This window comes from Notolabrus celidotus, chromosome 6, assembly GCF_009762535.1.
Source record: "Notolabrus celidotus isolate fNotCel1 chromosome 6, fNotCel1.pri, whole genome shotgun sequence".
Lineage (NCBI taxonomy): Eukaryota > Metazoa > Chordata > Actinopteri > Labriformes > Labridae > Notolabrus > Notolabrus celidotus.
Window position 1 is genome coordinate 35,779,195 of NC_048277.1, and position 21,444 is coordinate 35,800,638.

Here is a 21,444-nt window from a genome sequence, read left to right on the forward strand (position 1 = left end):
TCCTGTTACAGCAGGACTAAATATATGCAGCAGTAGTTGCAGAACTTGAAATGCATTAAAGAAAGAAAAAGCAGTGCAGCTGTAAGAGCCATAAGTGTCCTGATAAAACACCTGAGAGAAAGTGAAAGCCTTGAGACAAAACCCCTGACTGCCGCTCAGTGCTCCTCAAAGAGTCCATTATTGCATTACAGCTGCTCCTTTAAAGCAACGAGACAGCACTTAAAATAAATCTGCTACTTCTAAAGATGCTAAAAACAGCACAAACCCACCTGTAGCACTATCCTCTCTGTGGGCATCCTCTTGCGGTTGCCTGCAGCGCCGGCAGCAGCTGCAGCAGCTCCCTGGGCGGACGTCCACAGACACAACAACCTGCTGCCTCGGGCCAGGACTCTGAGGAGGAGAGTCGGCAATAATTAAACAACAAAAACAACAGTTCAGGAAGAATCGCAGTGAGATATGCATCCCATATATGGTGGTAATGATGCAAACTTTCATCATCTTTGAATGTTTTCATGTCAAACTGTACAAAAAAGATGGATGACCACCAGCTGTTCCTTCCTCCTCACCTCCTGAAGTCAAAGAGTGGCATTGAGACTCTGCCCAGCATCTCCGGAGCCTTCCTCTGCTTGTTGGAGTCCGGGGAGCTGCTGGCGTTCTGGTTCAGCACCCCGAACAGAGTCAGAGTCAGTATGGACTCCAGCGGGAGGACAGCGACTGCGATGGGGAAGTTGATCCTGCAGGAGATGAGGACAGCTTTAGAGGGATGGAGCGGCAGTACTAAATGTTTGCAGGTTAAATGATGATCACTCACAGTTCGTCCCATTTGATGTGGTAGAAGAAGCTCTTGTATGTGCCCACTCTCTTGGACTGGATCGGCTTGAACAGGTTCTTGCCGTTGTGGGTGAGGGAGCACATCAGGAAGTACTTCTCATAGCTGCAACAAGACGACAAAGTCAGTGTTTAGACTGAAAAATGTAAACAAGCAGCGCATTAGCTTAGCTTATACAAAGAAGAATTCATAAATGTTTGGTGAAGGCTCGTTGATTATTGGGATACGAGTACTGAGGGACACCAGCGGAAGCATATATAAAGAAAACAGTACAGGCCCCAGAATAGAGCCTTGAGGGACCCCACAAACTAGAGGGGCCTCTGCTGAAGAGTGTTGGCCAAGGTGGAGAGAAGGTCCATTTCAGGACATTACCTTTAATGCCTACACAAAGCTTGAGGCCTGATAAAAGAATCTGGTGATCAACTGTATCGAATGCAAAGGAGTAGCAGCTCAACATCGTCCCTCATCTCTAAGGCTGAACCCAGACAATTTTCGAGGGAACTCATTTCAGCCGCCTGCTTCCCTGAATCATGAATCATTGCATCATTTTGTCTTCTTTAAATGTATTGGTTACTTGTGTGTGTGTGTATTATATGCTTGTACTCTAGGAGCCCCCGTGAAAAAGAGATGACACATCTCAAGGGGTGATCCCTAATAAAGAATTTAAATATATATTTCAGTCACTACCTGAAGCTCACGACCACAGGTGAGGGTTGGAACGTAGATTGACGAGGGATGGGCATTTCAAGCCAAAATCAACATGGCATCTATTCAACGATTATTTGTAAAACTGGTGTTTCAATATTTCCTTCTTTTTCCTAATATACTCTGATATAAATAAGAAGCTAGTATCAGGGTTAATGAGGTGTGATTTTATGTCCATCAATGGAGAATTCAATCATAAAATCAGATTATTATTGATCTGGGTCCTAAAGTTACTTTTGGTCTACCGTGTTTTTCTGTAATTGGATTCCAAGTATCTCAACTTTGAGAGTTGGGTAACAACATTTTCTCAGATGTTCTGTGTTAGTCTTCCAACCTGTGTGAGTCTGAAGTGAACTTTCACAATCTGAAAATATTTAATCTGGTTATTGCAACACATCAGGAGTGCTGGAGAAGCCTCTGCATGAAAACAAACATATTTGACCTTACCTTTATATGTATGAATTAGGGGTGCAACAATACGTGTATCTGTATCGAACCGTTCGATACAGTGGTCACGGTTCGGTACGCCCTATGAACTGAACGATACGCAGTTTTAGATTCATTTTATCAACTTCTGACAAGGCGCTCTGTGCTGAAAGTTCAGAGGATCTGCGCTCGACTCCTCCGGGCTGCATTGTCGAGCGCAGGTCCACTGAACTGCGCGCTCCTCCCACATTCATTCAGTCCAAGCTGGTCACGTTTGTTTTAACTGTGCTTCATATGGAAATATATATTTCACCATACGACGGTCTGCTGGGTTCATATGTTCACGTATGTGTGTGTGAGCCATAGACTGTAAAAAATATGGACGTAGTATCCGTGACGTCACCCATCTGTTTCTGAAGAGCTGTTTTGAGACCAATCGGCAGCAGCAGCCATATTGCTTCTGTCGAGCCAGTGTGACGTAAAGAGGCGGGCTTTGAGCCTCCTAGCCAACAGCTGCAGTGTTCCCACAGGCAGCTGTGCCTCTCATTGGAAGACTAGTAATCTCAATATCTTCGAAATTGCCGAATTAGAAAATAATTCACCCCCCTCACAGTGAGAGGACATCGAGAAATGAGCTATTCAGACTACACTCATCTTTTGTACCAGGCTGTAAACATGTTTATTAATGCTGCAAAGATCATCTTTTCCCCATTCATGTGTATGTGACTTCCGGTACTTCCGGAGCCAGCCTCAAGCGGATCCTCGATGAACTGCAGCTTTTAACACTTCCGCATTGACTCATATTTTTAGACCGGAGGTTGCTGCTTGGTGTGAGCGCGCACCCGAACGAGAGGGAAGCCCGAGTGTCCGCTTTGTTTGCAGAGCAGAGTTGTTCCGTGGTCCTGTAGTGATGCTAGACTGGGTGATGTGGTTTTAAAGTTCGTATATGGATTACTTGTGGTCTTATACTGCATGCTGTGTAAGACTTCAGCCAGATACCAAACAGTGTTTTCCCTGCAGTTATATCGGGGGCGCACCAGCTGGGTCCCGCCCCCCCTTGGAAGTCAAAGCAGAAGTGATTTAAGGTTCCCTCTGTCATAGATCAGGTCTATACCTTGTTCTTTTATTTAACAGACTAAATATCCTCATGTTATTTATCTTATTTACATGATGGGATGTCATTTCTGTCTCTACATGGTCGCGTGCTCACAATTCTCCTCTGCGCTCTATCGCGCAAGGCAGATGCGCACAGGCAGACAGGCAGACAGGCAGACACACACACACACACGCAACCTCCCCATGCACAGCAGAACATGTGTCAGGTATAGCTGCCCCTGATACATTTAATTTAATTTAAAAACTGCTTTTGAGCTGAAACAAATGTTGGCAATACCAATAAACTACAAGTAAATAAAGGCATGGAAATTTCTCTTTTTCTGTATTGAACCGTGACAAAAAAGTATCGAACCGAACCGAACCGTGGATTTTGTGTATCGTTGCACCCCTAGTATGAATGTTGTATGAGCCATTTTACCTAAGTTGTCTTTGTTTTTTGTTTTGTTACTTTCACAATCACCACAAGGGGCACTTCAGGTAAACGGGCAGGTAAATGCTACAAAAAGGGCACAGGTGAAGTAGTGATCTTGGGAACAGGAGGGGCACATGGTTTTTACTGCTCGTCTTAGACCACACTGTTATCCTCATCAGGCATACCACCTTCAAAGTCAGTTGTCTTTACCTGTTTATCATTTGGAAAGATAAACAGCAAGAAACAACTCACTCCTGCACCGTGACAGTGACAGAAATCAGGTCAGAATAGTCACTACAAACGTGCATACAGTGCTTTAAATTTAAAGCAGAAAGGCAAATCTGTTTGCAAAATATGGAAATAAATCTGAATTACAGGAAACATTTCCTTGATTTCGATTTGTTGTGCAGACCAGAGGAAGAGGAAGAGAGGGATTTATATTTAAGATGTGATGACATAAAGAAACACAGGAGGAGGGTCTGGAGAATCTGAGCTCATTATTTACATTTTTAACTACTCCAGGCCTGATCCTCTGCTCTGTGCCATCTGTGCTGGCAGCTCCAGCACCAGTCCTGGTGTCTCAATATGCTGACCGAGCCTCGGCATCGACTGAGCCCCAGATGGATGACACATGAGCCACGACAACAAGGCCAAACACTCGGACCCCAGCGAGGGAGCGTTACAGTAACACCGCAACACAACAACAGATACACACCGAGCTGCCCTCATTGGCTGGAGAACACTGCGCTCGCTGTGTGCCTCTGGCCTCGGGGTTGAGAGGAGCTAAATATTTTGGGATGTGTCTTTGGCATGGCTGTCACTGCAGCAATGTTTGGTGCTGGTTTAAAATAGCAGCAGAAGAGGCCTGGAGTAAATAGGCCTGTTATTAAGCTGTTCCTCTCCTTATGAAGGCGGGACTGAGCGGGCAGAGAAAGACAGTGGAATAAAGGAAGGGGCAGAGAGAGACCGCTTTAAAAGAAGTTACAGCTTCTAAATATGTTTCATTCAACTTCACCGTCACATTAGTCACTGATCTTTCCTTCCCCACACCACCTGAAGAATTTAACCTCTCCATCTTTTGTTGCCTCTCAGTATCACAACATCTTCTCTCTACCCGCGGTCTGTGGAAGAGCTTGTCCGGAGCGTACTGATCTCGCTCACTGATGCGTGACGGAGCTGGGAACGGAAAATTTGGCTCAGCTCTGTTCCAGACACACGCAGGAGATAAAGTCAGGGTGAAACAGGACACTGGCATGGAAAAATGAGACATGGGGAGCAACACAGGAGCTGTTTGTTGAGTAGAAGGAAACAAGACTATCTGCTATGACAACACGGCACGCAGGACTCCCCTTAGTCCTAGTCACTAACCAAGGAAAATTAAACTGTACAAGCTTTTTAAAGACTTGATGCCATGTCTCAAAGCATAATAACACTGCTTTCTTGTTTATGTAAGTCTCTTCAGCTCGGGCTGTGTGCATGAATAATAGAGGGCTTCCAGTCCTGAGCTGCCTCCCGTCTTCATCTGTGATCATGCCTCACAGAAGTACAATTAACTGGGATGTGGGTGGTGGTAATAATACTGCACAAGTGGGTGATCATGCAAGAATGAATGCATGGATGAAGGTATTTATTATCCTTTCAAGTAGAGGAGAAAGTGTGTGAGATATTATAAACATTCATCTTCAGTCTGGTTTGTACTTCTGCGTTGACTCGACACCGTCATGAGCACATGTTCCCATCACTCTGCAATACCCCGCCTGAACACTAGATGGCAGTGTGTTTTCAACGCTCTTTATTGTAAGTTCCAGTTCTGCTAAATAAATGCCGAGCAGCATTTGATCATACTGCAGTTGTTGCAAAGACGAAAACAGAGGAGGCGGCGCAAGCAGGAAATAACGATGCTAACCAGCAGGGATGAGCGATAACTTTCAAATGTTCGAATATTTGTTCACTTTGTAAAAATCGAATAGTTCGAATATTTTCTCATTTTAAAAGTACATTTTCATCGTTTTCACCGGTGCCTGGTTGTTATACAGTATTCCCACCAGACGGTGGCAATAGAGCGTCTTAAAGCTGTTTGCTAACTGCATTAGGTAACAGAAGAAGAAGAATGCTAACTGTATTAAATAGCAAAAGAAGAAGAAAACATTTGCGACAGTCGCAGCGATTTTCTCTGTTTCTGAATCTCACACTCCAACACACATATTTCCAGAAGGTGAGCATGGCTGTAAAATGTAAACACATATGTCACGCCGCGTCAAAGAAACACCGGCGTAAAGGTTGAGACAGACGCTGTTAGTGCCACCTACTAGCAGCACCTCGTCCTGCGGCTGGTTAACATGACTGCCACACAAACGGGCTGTTAATGGGACGGGAGTGTGTGTGTGTGTGTGTGTGTGTGTGTGTGTGTGGGGGGGGAGGTTATTCAAATAATTGCAAATAATGATTATCGAATAGTATTTTGGCTTGAAATGCCGATCCATACTAACCAGCAGACCAATCACAGGGCTTGCTCTGTGTTGCATCGCCATGTAGTTACATTTTTAAAGAGGTGCACATCAGGCTTCTGTGCAGGTACAGGGCTATGAAAACCTTCAGTGTATGCTTCAACCAAGCGGCAACCCCCGGTCTTAAAATGTGATGCCTATTTGGAAGTGCTAAAAACTGCAGTTCCTAGAGCGTCCACTTGAGGCTGGCTCCAGAAACACAGGAAACCACATACACACCCATTCAAAAGAGACGATCTTTACAGCAGAAATAAACATGTTTACAGCCTGGTTCAAAAAACAGTTTAGGTTTGAAAAGCTCATTTCTCTCTCAGCACACACTGTACGGGGGGTGAATTCATACAAGTATTAGTAAGAGTTTTGCCCAAATAAGGGCATGGCTGACTTGATTGACAGGCGGGCACAGTGTAGCTGTTAGCGAAAAGACTAAAGGCCCGCCTCTTTACCTCACACTAGCTCAGACAAAGTTAGGTTGAATTCAGAATTTCCAATATGGCACCCGTCGATGATTGGCTTCAAAACAGTGCTTCAGAAACAGATGGATGACGTCACGGATACTAAGTCTATTTATTATATAGTCTATGGCTTTGACGCAGAGGTATGAACCAATTGAGGGTTAAGGTTGGGCATTAAAAGCAAAGAGTTAGAGGATGTTTCTCAGACTTAGAGGCTCAGACTTCAACCTACATGTGGTTAAAGTTTCATTACCTCCAACAGACTGAGAGGAAACAGATGTTCCTTTTTATTTTTCAGCATCTCCGTGTAGAATCAGATTTATTTACTATCAATAAGTCAAATGTATCCCCTTACAGTAATGTTTAAAACAAAGATGATTTAATGTGTTGCTTTTTAAAATTCTAAGAGCCCCTGTATTTGAATCTGTGTCACTTAAAATCAGTGTACTGTAGAGTCCTGCGCCCGTTCTGCTCCCTCTCTGTTTACCTGCTGACCCAGTTGCCCGGGATGCCGTGCAGAGCGAACAGCGTGAACTGAAGGTGGTCCGTGGTGCCAGAAGCCTCCTTGCTGCTCCTTCCCTCTTTGTCTTCCCCCTCTGCAGGCGGAGGCAGCGCGGGCGAGCTGTAGGAGGTGGATGGGGGGCAGAAGGAGCGCAGGTAGAGCTTGGCCAGATCGTAGACGGCCTGCGTGAGCGAGGACATGCACTCCTCCACGGGGCTGGTGTGACCTGTCGGGTCGTTAGAGATCAACGGTGAGAGTTGGCAGTAGAAGATGGATGTTAGTGCTGCAATAAACCACCTCTTTGATCACACTTTGAGGGTGTTCAAATGAGATTTGAGTGCAGAGTTTCTCAAACTTTCATCAAGAGTAAAAAGAAACCTTCTCTCTGTCTTCAGTTCAGACTTCTGCCGACAGGGAGGAGGCTCACTCACGCTGGGAGGGCCAAATCAAACAGATATCTGAGATCATTGCTCCATCAGCAGTTTGGGTCTTTAACAAGCTGCAGGAATGATTGCCATTGCACATTTATCAAGGCCTGCTGGACTTTGTGTCTCATATCTCACTGCACGACTATCATGATGACATCCGTGGGAGTTATGCATCTAAAGCTGAGTTAAACCAGCTCAGCCTATCGTCTCTGTTATTGCTGATTATCAAAGTGAAAGCAGTTTATTCATGGCGTCACTCCCAGGCACTTGGAGCATTTCCATGTTGGTTTTATGATCATTAGTTATCTCATTTGACTACCGCCCGTTTATTTGTTTGTCTTTGTGGAGAGATGTTGAGTCAGACTGAGTCAAGCAGAACTTACCATTAGACGAGTGACCGGACGACGAGGCTCCAAGCTGAAAGGCAAACACACTGGTGTTAGGAAGACATGCTTTTCTCCTTTTTTGCTGTTTATTGATCGGACAGCTGAAGAGGAGCAGGAAATGTGAAGAGACATCTGTGACAAGGACTATAGCCTCTGTATGTGGGGCGCTTGAATGGACAAATTCAACCAGATCTGTCTGATCTGGCACGGCACCGGATCTGATAGGTTTCTACTCTAGTCAATGTGTTAACTTCCACCGGATCCGCTCTGTTGCATTCCAGCTGCGTCTCTGATCCGGCAGGTCAGAACGCAACGGATCAGATACACAAGACTTCTATTTGTTGCCGGATGCCGGAGCACGACGCATCAATCTCAACAGAGCAGATGGAGCGGGACAGGAAGTCAGGTTTCACCAAAACAAAATGAAAACATCCGGTTAATTTTCAGAATAAAACACTCTGTGTTATCACCAGATCGTATTTCACTTAACTACAACAACAAACCAAAGTCATGATGAGCGGAGCCAGACCTGGAGTCAACAGGTCAGAGGTTTTCAGAGGACCAGAAAGACAACATGGATGAGGAGAGGAGGAGGAGGAGAATCCTTGATTCAGGGATTACGGCGGGAAAACCTCGGTCACGTGACTCCAGCTGTCTGGCGGTCCTGCTCTGTGCTGTGTTCTGAAAACGCAACCGGTGGGTGTTGATGGAAGAGAGAGAATGGAGCTGGACCACAGCGGATCTGAGACGGACCAGACATGGATCTGGTTGAAGTCCTGTGTTTGACTACTCGGCCACCAGCGCCCAAAGAAGACATTCTTAAGGCTCATTAATGCTGCATTAGCTCCGTCCATCTCTGTTCACTTCATATGTTTCTGCAAATTTTCTGCAAGCTTGCAGAATTGGACTAAAAATTGCAGTACCACCAACAACCATTAGGGGGCGATGTTGCCAGTAGTTCAAACGATAAGCTGCATAAAAAATGAAACGTGAAGCATTTAAAAACCACAGACCGCAGATTTTGCCTCTAATATCTCCTCCATCGTCACAATGTTTGTTGGCGTCATAAACTTTGATTCTTCTTCTTCAATTTTGGGGTAACTTTTGACTCTGAGTGGCGCCCTCTAGTGGACGTTTTGCTAAACATCCATTCCAACACAGAGGACGCATGAAACCACGATGGCTGTGATGATCCAACAGTTTAATACGTAGGGATCTATCTTCGTACGGGGAGCAGAAATGAGTCCTAACATTAAATAATAAACAGTATGATTGTGTAAGCACGTGTGGAAAAGCCGCTCACCTTCGGCGAGCGTGTCCTCGGTAAATTGACGGAGTGTTTCAGCCGTTTGACGGCTTCCGTGATGGTTTGCGTCTCCACCTCGTCCAGAGCGCAACACAGGTTCTTCATGGTCTGCACCAACCGGTCCACTGTCTTATACTGGGTGCTCTAAAGGCAAAGACACAGGGTGAGTTAACATGGTATTTTTATAACAACTGCATCAATCCTCACCTCCTCAGGGAAGCCGGTTGTGTAATTTTGTTTTCAGCTCGTCTATAAACACTGAGGCTCATTGTTCAACACCGGAACAACACATCAGGAAGTCAGAAGCAACAATACATCTAACAGAGTCTCAAATAAACATGTTTCTAAATCAAACCAGCCTACTGTTTCTGTTTCTGTTTCTGTGTGTGTGTGTGTGTGTGTGTTCTCCAACTACGTTAATAACCTCCACTGCTCTGGTTCCTTCCAGGCTGGATCACATAAATCTTGGAGCTGTTATGAGGTTTTATTTGGGTCGAAGGCGGAGCGAGGTTCTCACTCTAATCTGCAGTCAGTTACTCACTATAAGCTACGCTGGCTGAGAAACACATGTGCTGTTTCTAGAAAGTTTGCCTTCCAGGAATGTCCTGGTTTACCAACACTGGTGTGTGAAGTATTCGGAGGGACAAATACTCAAGTTGAAGGCGGCCGTTAAAGTGCACTGCTGATAATCTGGACATGTGGGATGTGCAAAACCTCAAAGACGAATAGTTCACAGGAGAATAATCCCAATAGCTGGCACAGGGTCTGCGTGTACCTCATTCTGTAGACAGATGTTGACTTGATTGTGGTAGCCCTCTAAATAGTCAGCCAGGCCTTGTCTGCAGGAAGACAAACATAAAGAGATGCATGAGAGGAGAAATGAAATAAAGGGGGGAAAAATGAAGGGAAATATTTGCATTTTGCTTTTTTAGAAACTGCTTGCAGTGGTTACCGTACTGACCAGAATATGGGACCACCCTGATTTTAAGACGACCTCCTTTTTTACATTTTTTTAAAGTTATATTTTTGGCCTTTTTGCCTTTATTTGATAGGACAACTGAAGAGAGACAGGATATGTGGGGAGTAGAGAGCGAGGGAAGACATGCAGGAAATGGTTGACCAGCTGGGAATTGAAACTGGCGACCCCTGCGACGAGGACTGTAGCCTCTGTATGTGGGGCGCTTAGACCACTAGACCACCAGCACCCCAAGACGACCTCCTTTTAAGACTAAAATCAGAATTAAAAAATGGCGACCAATTCAAACGTGGGGACCTTTTATGGAGCACTTTCAGCAACTTCAACTGTAGCCTCTGTATGTGGGGCGCTTAGACCACTAGGCCACCAGCGCCCCAAGACCACCTCCTTTTAAGACTGAAATTAGAATAAAAAAATGGCGACCAATTCAAATGTGGGGACCTTTAATGGAGCACTTGCAGCAACTTCAGTCAATTTAAGAAGCACCCTCCTTCTTTGTCTTTGTCTTTGCTCTTACAATTTTCATCTCTATAATATTTTTACTTTTGTTTCTATTTGTTTACATTCTTTTATTCTATGTATTCCCACCCAAGTATTGTTTTGTCTAGTACCATTGTAATCCTAAGAAATAACTGACAACCTGACTTCCAGCACTTGAACGCTGTTTACTCAGGGACTGTTCAACTAAATGTTTGCATTTAGTCAAAACTAAATGTCCTGTACAGACATTGGGACTGTTGGGTTATGAGGGATGGGTTTTGTGTTAGAATCAGCTGATCTCATCGTGCAGTTTTCAGTGTACATTTTGTATATTTGTTAATGTGTGAAAATCAATAAAAAAAACACTATTGAGGTAAAAAAAATATGGCGACCAAGTCTTGTTTTTATGAGTTTTTCTTTTAAATTAAACCGTCATATTTAACTAGAATTAAAATGTGATCAAGTGTGTAAAAAAGTATTTATGTTATCTGTATTTTAACACCATAAAAACTGAAATAACCTGCAGTCTGTTGGATGGATGATGGATCAGCTGATGTGCTTGCCTTCGATCCGTTTCTCAGTAACATTAAGTGATATTTCTGGGCTCTCCATCTTCAGACATTACTCTCTGTGACACCATATTTCTTGGCTAACCATACAGTTTAAGAAAGGTTTCATCACTTCGCCTCAGTTGTTGTTTAACTTCTCCAACTTCTGCACATCTTTCTTCACCGTGCCTCTCTCCATCTTTCATCCCCCTGATACTGCAGCAGTGAGTCACAGCTGATCTCAGTCGACACATGAGCAGTTCCGTCCACTGATCCCACATTCTCAGATGTATGTAAAGGAAAAAACCTGTCTCATATTCGGATCAATACGATGTGTAACCGAGTAGCAGTGATGCATTCTTGTTCAGCTTTTATTTTTGGCTGTGCTGTTTTTATTTCTGCAGGTTTAGTCTCTCAGCTGTACGTCGTCATGGGTTTCTTTATTTGAGTGTTTAAAGCTTAAAAAAACCGATTAAATTATTGACAATAAAAAGAAGACTAAAATAGACTTTCAGGTTTGATCAGTGCCATTCAGAGACTTTTTAAGTGACAAAAAAACAGTTTTTAAGCCACTAAACTCCAAACTCTTCCTCTGGACATCAAAACAGCGAGCTCTCTGGGTGTTTGAAAAAGTAAACTAAAGACTTTTAATCTGGCTTTTAACCTGGATTTTAGTAATGTATTTTTAGCCCTGGACTGTATTATCACTCTTATTACCATAGTTTTAGCATCATGTTTATTTTTTATTTTATTATTTATTTTATCGTGTCTTATGTTATTTTTTGTTTTATTCTATCTTATTTTATATTTTTATTGTACTATACCTTATTACATTTTTATTTTATTATATCTTATTTGATGTTATCTTATAATTTATTTTATTATATTGTATTTTAGTTTTTATTTTATAATATCATATTTTATGTTTTATTTTAATTTTATTATATCTAATTTAATGTTATCTTATTATTTATTTTATTTTATCTTATTCTATGTTTTATTTTTATATTATGTCTTATTTTATGTTATTGTAGTTTTCACTTAATCATATCTAATTTTATATTTTATTTTAATTTTATTCTATCTTATTTTATGTTTTATTTTAATTTTATTCTATCTTATTTTATATTTTATTTTAATTTTATTCTATCTTATTTTATGTTTTATTTTAATTTTATTCTATCTTATTTTATATTTTATTTTAATTTTATTCTATCTTATTTTATGTTTTATTTTAATTTTATTCTATCTTATTTTATATTTTATTTTAATTTTATCCTATCTTATTTTATGTTTTATTTTAATTTTATTCTATCTTATTTTATGTTTTATTTTAATTTTATTCTATCTTATTTTATATTTTATTTTAATTTTATCCTATCTTATTTTATGTTTTATTTTAATTTTATTCTATCTTATTTTATATTTTATTTTAATTTGATTCTATCTTATTTTATATTTTAATTTTATTTTATTATATCTTATTTTATATTTTATTTTAATTTTATTATATCTAATTTTATATTTTATTTTAATTTTATTATATCTAATTTTATATTTATTTGAATTTTATTATATCTTATTTTATATTTTATTTTAATTTTATTATATCTAATTTTATATTTTATTTTAATTTTATTCTATTTTATTTTATGTTTTATTTTAATTTTATTATATCTTATTTTATGTTTTATTTTAATTTTATTATATCTTATTTCATTTTTATTGTATTATATATATTAACATTATTTTATTATTTCCTATTTTATATTGTTTTATTGTTTATTTCATTCTATCTTATTTAATGTTATTTCATTATTATCTATTATATATATAATATATATTTTTTTTTTTATTTCCTCATGTGTTAATTCATTTTTATTTTTTTCCATCTTGATTAGATGAAACATGTGTTCACAGTCTGACTTGTTCCAGGTTCAGATCCCTTCATGTGAAAACTGAACCAGACTTGAGATCCAGCCAAAAGAAAGTGAAACATTAGAAACAGTAAAACCCTTTAATGGGGGTCTATCATGTTCCCCTTTAAATCAAAGCTTTAGATGCATAAAAGGTGATATTTATTTTGTTCTTTATGGTTGTTTCCCCCCCGCAGTAAGTGGAGCTCGTACCTGGTTACGTTTTCCCTGAAAGGCCTCTCCACCTGGCTGAGGTGCTTCTCCAAATCTATCAAAGAGTTGTCATCTTCAGCCTACATGAAAACAGAAAAGACACATCAATGATTTCTCAACCAGGCATATAAAAGACAGGCGACTGAAGTCACAATGACGCACAATGGGTCATATCTGTCAGTTTCTAGCAGAGGGACTGAGGTTCAAACGACTCTCAGTGGCACAGTATGAAATGTTTTATGTCACAGTTCATAAAAACCTCTCACGGAGTTTTTATATGAGCTCATATGTTAGCCTGATTGAGTGACTTACGCTGCGTGCCAAGTCTCTCCTCATGGTGGAGTGAGAGAGGAGCTGTAACGTGATCTCATTCTCCCACTTCCTGCAGCTCTGGACGTACTCATGGCTGCCCAGGCTGTGTTTACTGCGGCACACGGCAACAGAGAGGCACGGGTTAGGAAATCACAGAATATGAGGAGGATGATGATACGCTGTTAGAGGAGGAAAAGGTACAACACTGACAGAAGAGAGGACTTCTTGCACCAAGGAGGATGGGTTTCATAATTGTAATTTCATGCACTGATGTTGTTTGGAGAGTTTTTGAGACCACTCAAAATCAATGCACGCCGTTTAATGTTTCATAAAGCTGTGATAATACCCATAACCAAAGTCATAAATTAGGGATCAGTCTTATCTACCATTCCCTGATGAATCAAACACACTTCCTGCCATAACAAAAATATCAAATATCACTTTTATACATCTATATCTCTCAGTGAAAGTTGCAAAGTTTGGAAAATGTTCCTCATGGAAAAAATAAAAGAGATCTCCAGCCGTCTGCATGATCGCACAGCATGCCTCACATTCATCTGTTTGGCAGCTATAATCCTGACACATCACTTATGCTGCTCCAGACATGAGCTCGTACTGGCCCTTTAAATCCTAACATGGGAGTAACCCATTCCCATGAATCCCAGATTAGACGGAGAGGAGAATTTCCACGGTGTAGGAGGGCACCGGGTGAAATATAGAAACATCAATCAGCCTCCTTTTGTGCAAGACTTCGAGAAAACGCCAACAGGAGAGTGATAGAGGAGAGATGGAGCGAGGGGGGGATGCACTTAGAAAGAGAGAGAGAGAGGGAGGGAGGGAGGGAGGGGGTATGAAAACAAGTGAGAATCTGCTAAGTCAGTGAAAAGAGTCAGAGTAAATACTTTTATTCCTCCCAATTCCTAAAATCTCTGGATGATGTCGACTTTGTTGTGTTTTCATTTTGTTGCACTCACTTCTGCAGCACCTCCTCCCGCCCGCAGACTTTGAGCAGGTAGCTGGAGAAGTCCACCTGGTCCAGGTCATCGTGGACCCAGCAGAGAGTCTGACTGATGAGCAGCTCCACCGGAGAACTCACTGTGGAGAGGAGGAGAGGAGGATGGAGGGGGAGAGATGGAGGCAGAGAAGGTGATAATGATGGATAGAAGAACCACATGAGACAGGGCAGAGAAGGGAGGAGTGTAGATGGAGAAGAGAAAAAAAAGAGAGAAGATGTAATTAGAATGATGTAAGACGCTCTTTACAGAAAACTTTGACTTCAGGAAAACTAAAGAAAACTGGAGGTGACAAAATAAGTTTGACTAACAGGTAGGGAGGCAACAAGTGAGACGATCTGGAGTGGTTTTTATCACTCCACATTCATTGTTGATGTTTGTTTAATTATGTTGTTATAAATAATTTCTTAAGGGCCTGAAACAAACAAAAAAAACCTCAAATAAACACTAATTACGACAAATACAAACATTTGAGAACATTATATGCGATTTAATCACACAAATTAAAAAACAACCTGAGTTTATACATTTATTAGAATTTTATGATTTTAAATATATATTTTTTAAAGTTTCAAAAGCTTCTTTATCCCGGCTTTACAATCACAAACTCTGCAAGAAGTTATTTAGTTTCTTAAACAGCCCCCTAAAAATGTTCTTTTTGAAAACATTAATAAAAATGAATCATAAAACATAATAAATCACAATTAAAAAATTAATTTAAAATGATACATATATAATTTAAAAAATAATAATGATGATGAATAATTAGAAAAATAAATGGGACATCATTAGGCACAAAAACATTGTTATTACCAAAAGAAAACTCGTGCAGGAGGCTGAAGCAGTGGCTCCCAAAGTACAATAAAATAAAAAGAAGAAATAAGAATTATATAAAATAAATCAAATATATACATATAAACACTATATAATAGGGACACTTTCTACTTGTGCATAGTTTATTTAAATTCCCTGCAAAAACAAAAAATATTTAAAATAGCATATTTATCTATAATTATAGGAATATAAAGAAAAATATTGGTTAGATTTTAAATAAAAAAAATGCAAATAAAAATTGATTTCAACTCTTCTTTGATGTCACATGACCCCTGAGGTGATTAAGCCAGATTAAAGACGTGTCAGTGGCAGCAGGTTGATTTACAGCAGCACAGGAAACACAACAACATGTGCACATAGGTCGTCTAATTCTCTACCAGCCAGCTAAATTAAGTATCTTTGGCATTTTTTGGAGGTTTCGGGGTGAAAGTTTGGGTTGTCGGCTAAAAAAAGGAGCGTACTAGCTTGACAACACAGCGCAACAAACATACGCAGGCAACTATTACTGCAATCATTGATTAGGCCAATTTACGAATATCGGCCGATATATCCGAGTATCCCTTATAGGGCTGAGCAAGTGATCTAAAATGAATTAGAACCAACATTCAGAACCTCTAACCGATTTAAAGCTGGGGTTGGTGTTCAGATTTAGATACACTTTTTGTCATACTGGTTAAAATGATCTTTATGTCCTGATGGTAATCAATACATGATGTGTTCTTAAAAAAGAAGGAAGAAAAGCTGCTATCTACAGCCGGAGTAAACCTGGGAAAACACCATCCAATCCAGCCTTTTTTGGGTTCCCAAATTTTAAACCATTCAAATCCCATCCTGCCGTTCTGCCCTCCTCCTGCGCGTACATTTCCCCGGCGTGCACTCCTCTGAGTCCCCGTCTCCTGCCTCTGCTTCCCCTGACTCTACTGACTGCCCCTCTCGCTACACCTCGGGCCTGTCCCCTCTGACCTGATGAGGTGCTTTGCTCAGGACTGTAGTCCGGATCAGAGTCTAAAAAGCTCTCACCACGGGGGCTCTGACAAGCAGAAGAATTAATGACATTTAGTAAGTCCTACAGAAATATATATGTACTGTAGCGTCCGTCTGGACGCTGTAGTGATGACGAGCTGATTCGTGAACACGTTGATCTTTAATAACCGGTCACTGTCGACCGTTACCACGACAACCAACAAAACAACAATCAATGTTTGAATGAATGAAGAACTTCTCCTCTTGTCTCTCCTCTCTCCCTCTCGCACTCTCTACACCTCTCCTGATGCCTTCACTGACCGTCAACACTGTAGGAATTAAGAACATCTACACTGAACAGGTTTAACAAACAGTAGAGCTGTTACAGTGTTATATATGTGTTATAACTTTTCTCCTGATATCGTGTCACCGGTACAACTGGATAATGCTAGCATGATAGTTGTGAGTGCTAACAGCAGCCATGTTTGTTTGTGTTTTTAACTTTCACTATGAGAATGTTTTGGTGAGGACCGGTTTTGAATCAGTCACCATCATATGGTCGCAAGTCAGCGGCGCTCGTGCATGTGAGCGGGGGGGGCGTCGTTTTGGAGGAGCTCCGAGGGAGGAGGGGAGGGGTTAGACGGAGTCATGAGGAAATGCTACATTCAAATTCATGCTAGTTTTCCAAGACTGCCAACCCTAGCTTTAATCCAGCCCAGGTTTGTCTTTTTTTTAGACTTCCTTCAATTATTTTGAAACCACAAAACAAGAAATGTTCATTTATCGTACTGCAAAATAGTATGTTTCATTAATCGTCATACTGATTTGAGGCCGTATCGCCCAGCTCTAATCCCTGCACACAAATATAACTCTGTATAAAGAGGACTCAGAGTCAGGTCACACTACAGTAACTCACAGTTTTCCTGTTTAGCACAGAGTCACATGTGCTGCTGTGGGAACTGAACTCTAAACCTCACACTTCCCTGAAATTCTCAACAACCACATCACTTCCTGGTAGGTTTCAACGGATCGAGTTTCACCTCAGACCTGTTCTTGAATCTGAGGAACACTTACATCAGTGTGTGTAAGGGAACAATATTAAACGGGGGATTGTGGGGTGTTTGCGTACGCTCTAGTATCGGATGTGTCTTACAGGGGAGAGACTGGGCACCTGTTTGGCTTCCTCTACGGGAGGATTAACACTCAGAAGCTCATCAAACACAAGCAGAGTGATAAGAGGACGATACAAAGGCACTTCATTCAAAGATTTACACTGAGCACACACACACACAGGGAGGGAGACCACCCCTGGCTCCTGCAAGAACAGACCGCCGCCCTTTGGAGGAATGGTTTCTTGCTGCTGAGACCACTAGCTTTAACTTAAGCTGGTTCCTGTGTGCCCGGGAGGTCGCAGGAGGTTGTACGAGTGTTGCAGTGTTTTAAAAGACTCTTTGGAGGAGAGTATATCTTCCCAATTCTAGAGGTTTCAGCTCCTTTCAGCGTCCAATGTGGGAGCCGGCGAGCCAGCAGAAGGAGTCAGAAGCCACTCAGCACTTGTTAAATCCCAGGAGGAACATGTTGCAGATGTAAAAGAGAAATGATGTAACTCCTCCAGAGTTCTGAGAGGCTTAAATGAACACATATTTCTGTAACAGCTTCAGTGAGTCTACGAGGCTGAGATCTAATCTCACGTGTCTCTATCTCGTTCACTTCGGCCGTGTCAGCGTTTGTTGTGCTGAACTCTCGCCTACAGCTGGAGCCTCCTGCGTGTCACGCTACATGAAAACAAACACAACAGCATGCTGTCTTTGAAAAACAACCTGGGAACATGTTGAGACGAGGTGGAACAGGTCGGCTCATTCCTCTTACTTTTATCTTGGTTCTTATAATAGACTGTAAAACTCCGGCTTTGTTTACACTCTCTAATGGAGTCTGATTCAACAGTTCTGCATTAAATCTCTCCGCTATGATGTTGCAAAGGTTCAGTTTTTGTTAGATGATGTGTTGATTCATCACATTTTCTGTCATTAAACTCACACTCAGGGGTTTTAACAGCCAAAGATAACAGAAAAACCCGGTCAGAGTTCTTCAAGTCATCAGAAATACATTAAAGGTGACATATCATGCAAAATGGACTTTTTAATGGTTCTCTACCTGAAATATGTGTCCCTGTCTACAAACCCCCCGAAAATGAAAAAAATCCATTCTGCCCCTGTTCTGATTTCTCCACCTCTCTGTAAATGTGTGTGAAACGAGCCGTTTCAGACTTCAGTGTTTTTGTTACGTAACAACGATATCCGGTCTGTAACAGGAAGTCAGAGCTCGGAGCTTGTTCAGCCCATAGACTGTATAAAATACAACTCAACCCCTCCTCCGTTTTTCATTCCCTGCACACATGTGTGCTAACAAGGAGCTTAGGAGGGAGGCATGCTAGTTGTAGGCTGTCTTAATAAACACAAAGGTCGGTTTTACTCCCCACGTCTGCAGATTTGAAGATCTAGTGGATGATTTTTATTTACCATGGATAAGTGCTAGCGCTAGTTAGCATAGCCACATAGCTACATGTTGGTAGCTGTGTACCAAGACACACGTCTACATACTGATAAATAAAACAACAAGAAACACTAAATCTGTGACCAATCCTTCAGAAAGGTCCTGCTACAGGCGCCTCTCCATCAGGATTAGATTTTGGATCAGATTCAGAGGGTTGAAGTAACGCTATCTGTGAGCAGCCGTGTATATTCAGCCAACATGTAAACATTAGATCAACGTGCTGGAGAGCCGAGGAACATCCACTTCCTGAGGGGGCGTGGTCAGAGGGAAAACAGAGTGTTCTGAGGAGGACTGAAGAAGAGGGTTTTACAGGCAGACCGAAATCTGATTTCAAAGTGGTTTTTTGAGCATAAACTTTAAAGACATGTTTTGGGGACCTCTTAGACCAATATATATTGATGAAAAAAGCGTGATATGTCACCTTTAAAAGTTCATCATAAAAAAAAAAAAAAGACACACATGGTCTGTTTGAGGCTGTACATTTAAAACACTTACAATAGGCAACCGAGCCAATCAGTGCATTTTTTTTCTAGGTTTATTTTCAGGTTTTTATGCCTTTATTTGGAGGGTAGAAGAGTGGACAGCAGGAAAGAAAGCAGGGAATGATGTGCATAGCTGGAATGAAGGTGTTTGGATGACGCTGGTGGAGAGTAGTTTTAGTGAGTTATAAGAGTGAGTTGCATAAATTGAATGAAGGGTGTCCACTTGATTACATTTCTCTTTCTCTCTCTCTTTTATCCTAATCAACCTTTTATTTGAGTCACTTTGAGTCTTCCTATTTAAGCCGTCACGCTCACTGAGATGTTTTTGGTTTTTGTGTGAAGACATGAAACTGTTTTTTGAGGATCTTTGTGTTTTTGTGTCCTCGTGTTTCCTGAAGAAAGAGAAACTGCTCCAAACAACAGGCTAGTTAATTAATTATATTCATTATATTTTCATAACAGTTTAAAAAAATATCAATACATCTTCTCCAGTGTTTGCAAAGTGTTTATTATGCAGGTTATTTACAGTTTGGGTTGGTTTTTGGCCCCCTGTGGACAAAGCTGTGACATAAAGTCTCACTCTGCTCTCTATTAAAAGTCAAATGCATCTCTCATCTAGAATCATTGCAGAGAAAAAACTCACAGAAGCTGTTTTTATCAGCTGCATGCAGTTATTTTCACTCTTGGTCTGACACCTGCCGCCCTGCAACTAGTTTCAGATATCAAAAATAACTGTATAAAACAGTCTCTGTTCTTGTTTTCGGTCCTGTTTGGTTTTAAAGGTCATAAAGAGACACTGATATTAACTCCAGTCTACTTTATGACCAGCTATAAACTCCTGAGTCTCTGTGAGGAACTTTCAGCTTGTGTAGATTTTTGTGGGTGGCATCGTCTGACACCTACCCCCTCACAGCGGTTACAGGCATTCAAAATCTAAATATAGAAAGTGTTAATCTGTTTGCTTATACTCTTGTTTACTTTTGTAGGGCATATAGGAGCCTCAATGTTGTTTTCAGCCTGTTTCATAACCATTGAAAAAATCCTCACAGGAGCTTTAAGTTACCACAGAATGTGTTTCCTGTCTTACTTTGAGGGCACCGAAAGAACAAACAATCTGAGGACAAAGTGATTTTCTGAGGATATTTTTGAATATGTAGCGTACATTTAAAGATATATTACGTCTTTATTTGATAGCTATAGAGCATTTAGGGAGCACAGACAGGGACAGGAAAAGACTTAACAGACTGGTCAGGAGGGCCCGTTCGGTCCTGGGCTGTCCTCTGGACTTCATAGAGGAGGTGGGTGAGAGGAGGATGTTAGCCAAGCTGACATCCATCATGGACAATCCCTCTCACCCCCTGCATGAGACTGTGGGGTCCCTGAGCAGCTCCTTCAGCAGCAGACTGAGACTCCCACCCTGCAGGACGGAGCGCTACCGCAGGTCCTTCATCCCATCTGCAATCAGACTGTTTAACACCAGCACTGCTGTGTCCCGTTAATCAGCTGTTCTCATCTTTCATTACACTACATGGAAGTTACTATGTGACTTGGCACATTCACAAATAACTACTGTATCCATCTGAATCGCACTGTTCTTCATACTGTGTATGTTTGTTTTTAAATAACCTGGTGCATTTTTTATCTGTGCAATAACTTACCTTATCTATTTATCAGATAGAAGTGTACATAGTGTGAATATATCTGTAATAGTTGCCATATTGTATTTTATTTTTACTTTATATTTTATTTTATTCTATTTTATTTTATTTTATTCTATTTTATTTTATTTTATTCTATTTTATTTTATTTTATTTTATACTATTTTATTTTATTCTATTTTATTTTATACTATTTTCTTTTATTCTATTCTATTTTATTCTATTTTATTCTATTTTATTCTATTTTACTTTATTTTATTCTATTTTATTTTATTTTATTCTATTTTATTTTATTCTATTTTATTTTATTTTATACTATTTTATTTTATTCTATTTAGTCTATTTTATTTTATTTTATTTTATACTATTTTATTCTATTTAATTTTACCCTTGTCATTGCTATTATCCCTGTTATTATATTTTT

At 40.5% G+C, this 21,444-nt stretch overlaps 1 protein-coding gene across 1 annotated transcript in view; it reads right to left on the bottom strand.

The window, feature by feature from the left end:
• pik3c2a (phosphatidylinositol-4-phosphate 3-kinase, catalytic subunit type 2 alpha) overlaps positions 1-21,444 on the bottom strand; it is a 79,380-nt gene that overhangs the window by 21,011 nt on the left and 36,925 nt on the right. The window contains exons 5-14 of the mRNA XM_034684710.1: positions 14,492-14,612; positions 13,518-13,629; positions 13,206-13,285; positions 9,848-9,911; positions 9,070-9,216; positions 7,764-7,797; positions 6,938-7,178; positions 812-934; positions 567-734; positions 270-390 (exon numbers count right to left, since the gene is read on the bottom strand). Coding sequence (XP_034540601.1) covers positions 270-390; positions 567-734; positions 812-934; positions 6,938-7,178; positions 7,764-7,797; positions 9,070-9,216; positions 9,848-9,911; positions 13,206-13,285; positions 13,518-13,629; positions 14,492-14,612 — 1,211 coding nt within the window. The remainder of the gene's footprint in view (positions 1-269; positions 391-566; positions 735-811; positions 935-6,937; positions 7,179-7,763; positions 7,798-9,069; positions 9,217-9,847; positions 9,912-13,205; positions 13,286-13,517; positions 13,630-14,491; positions 14,613-21,444) is intronic.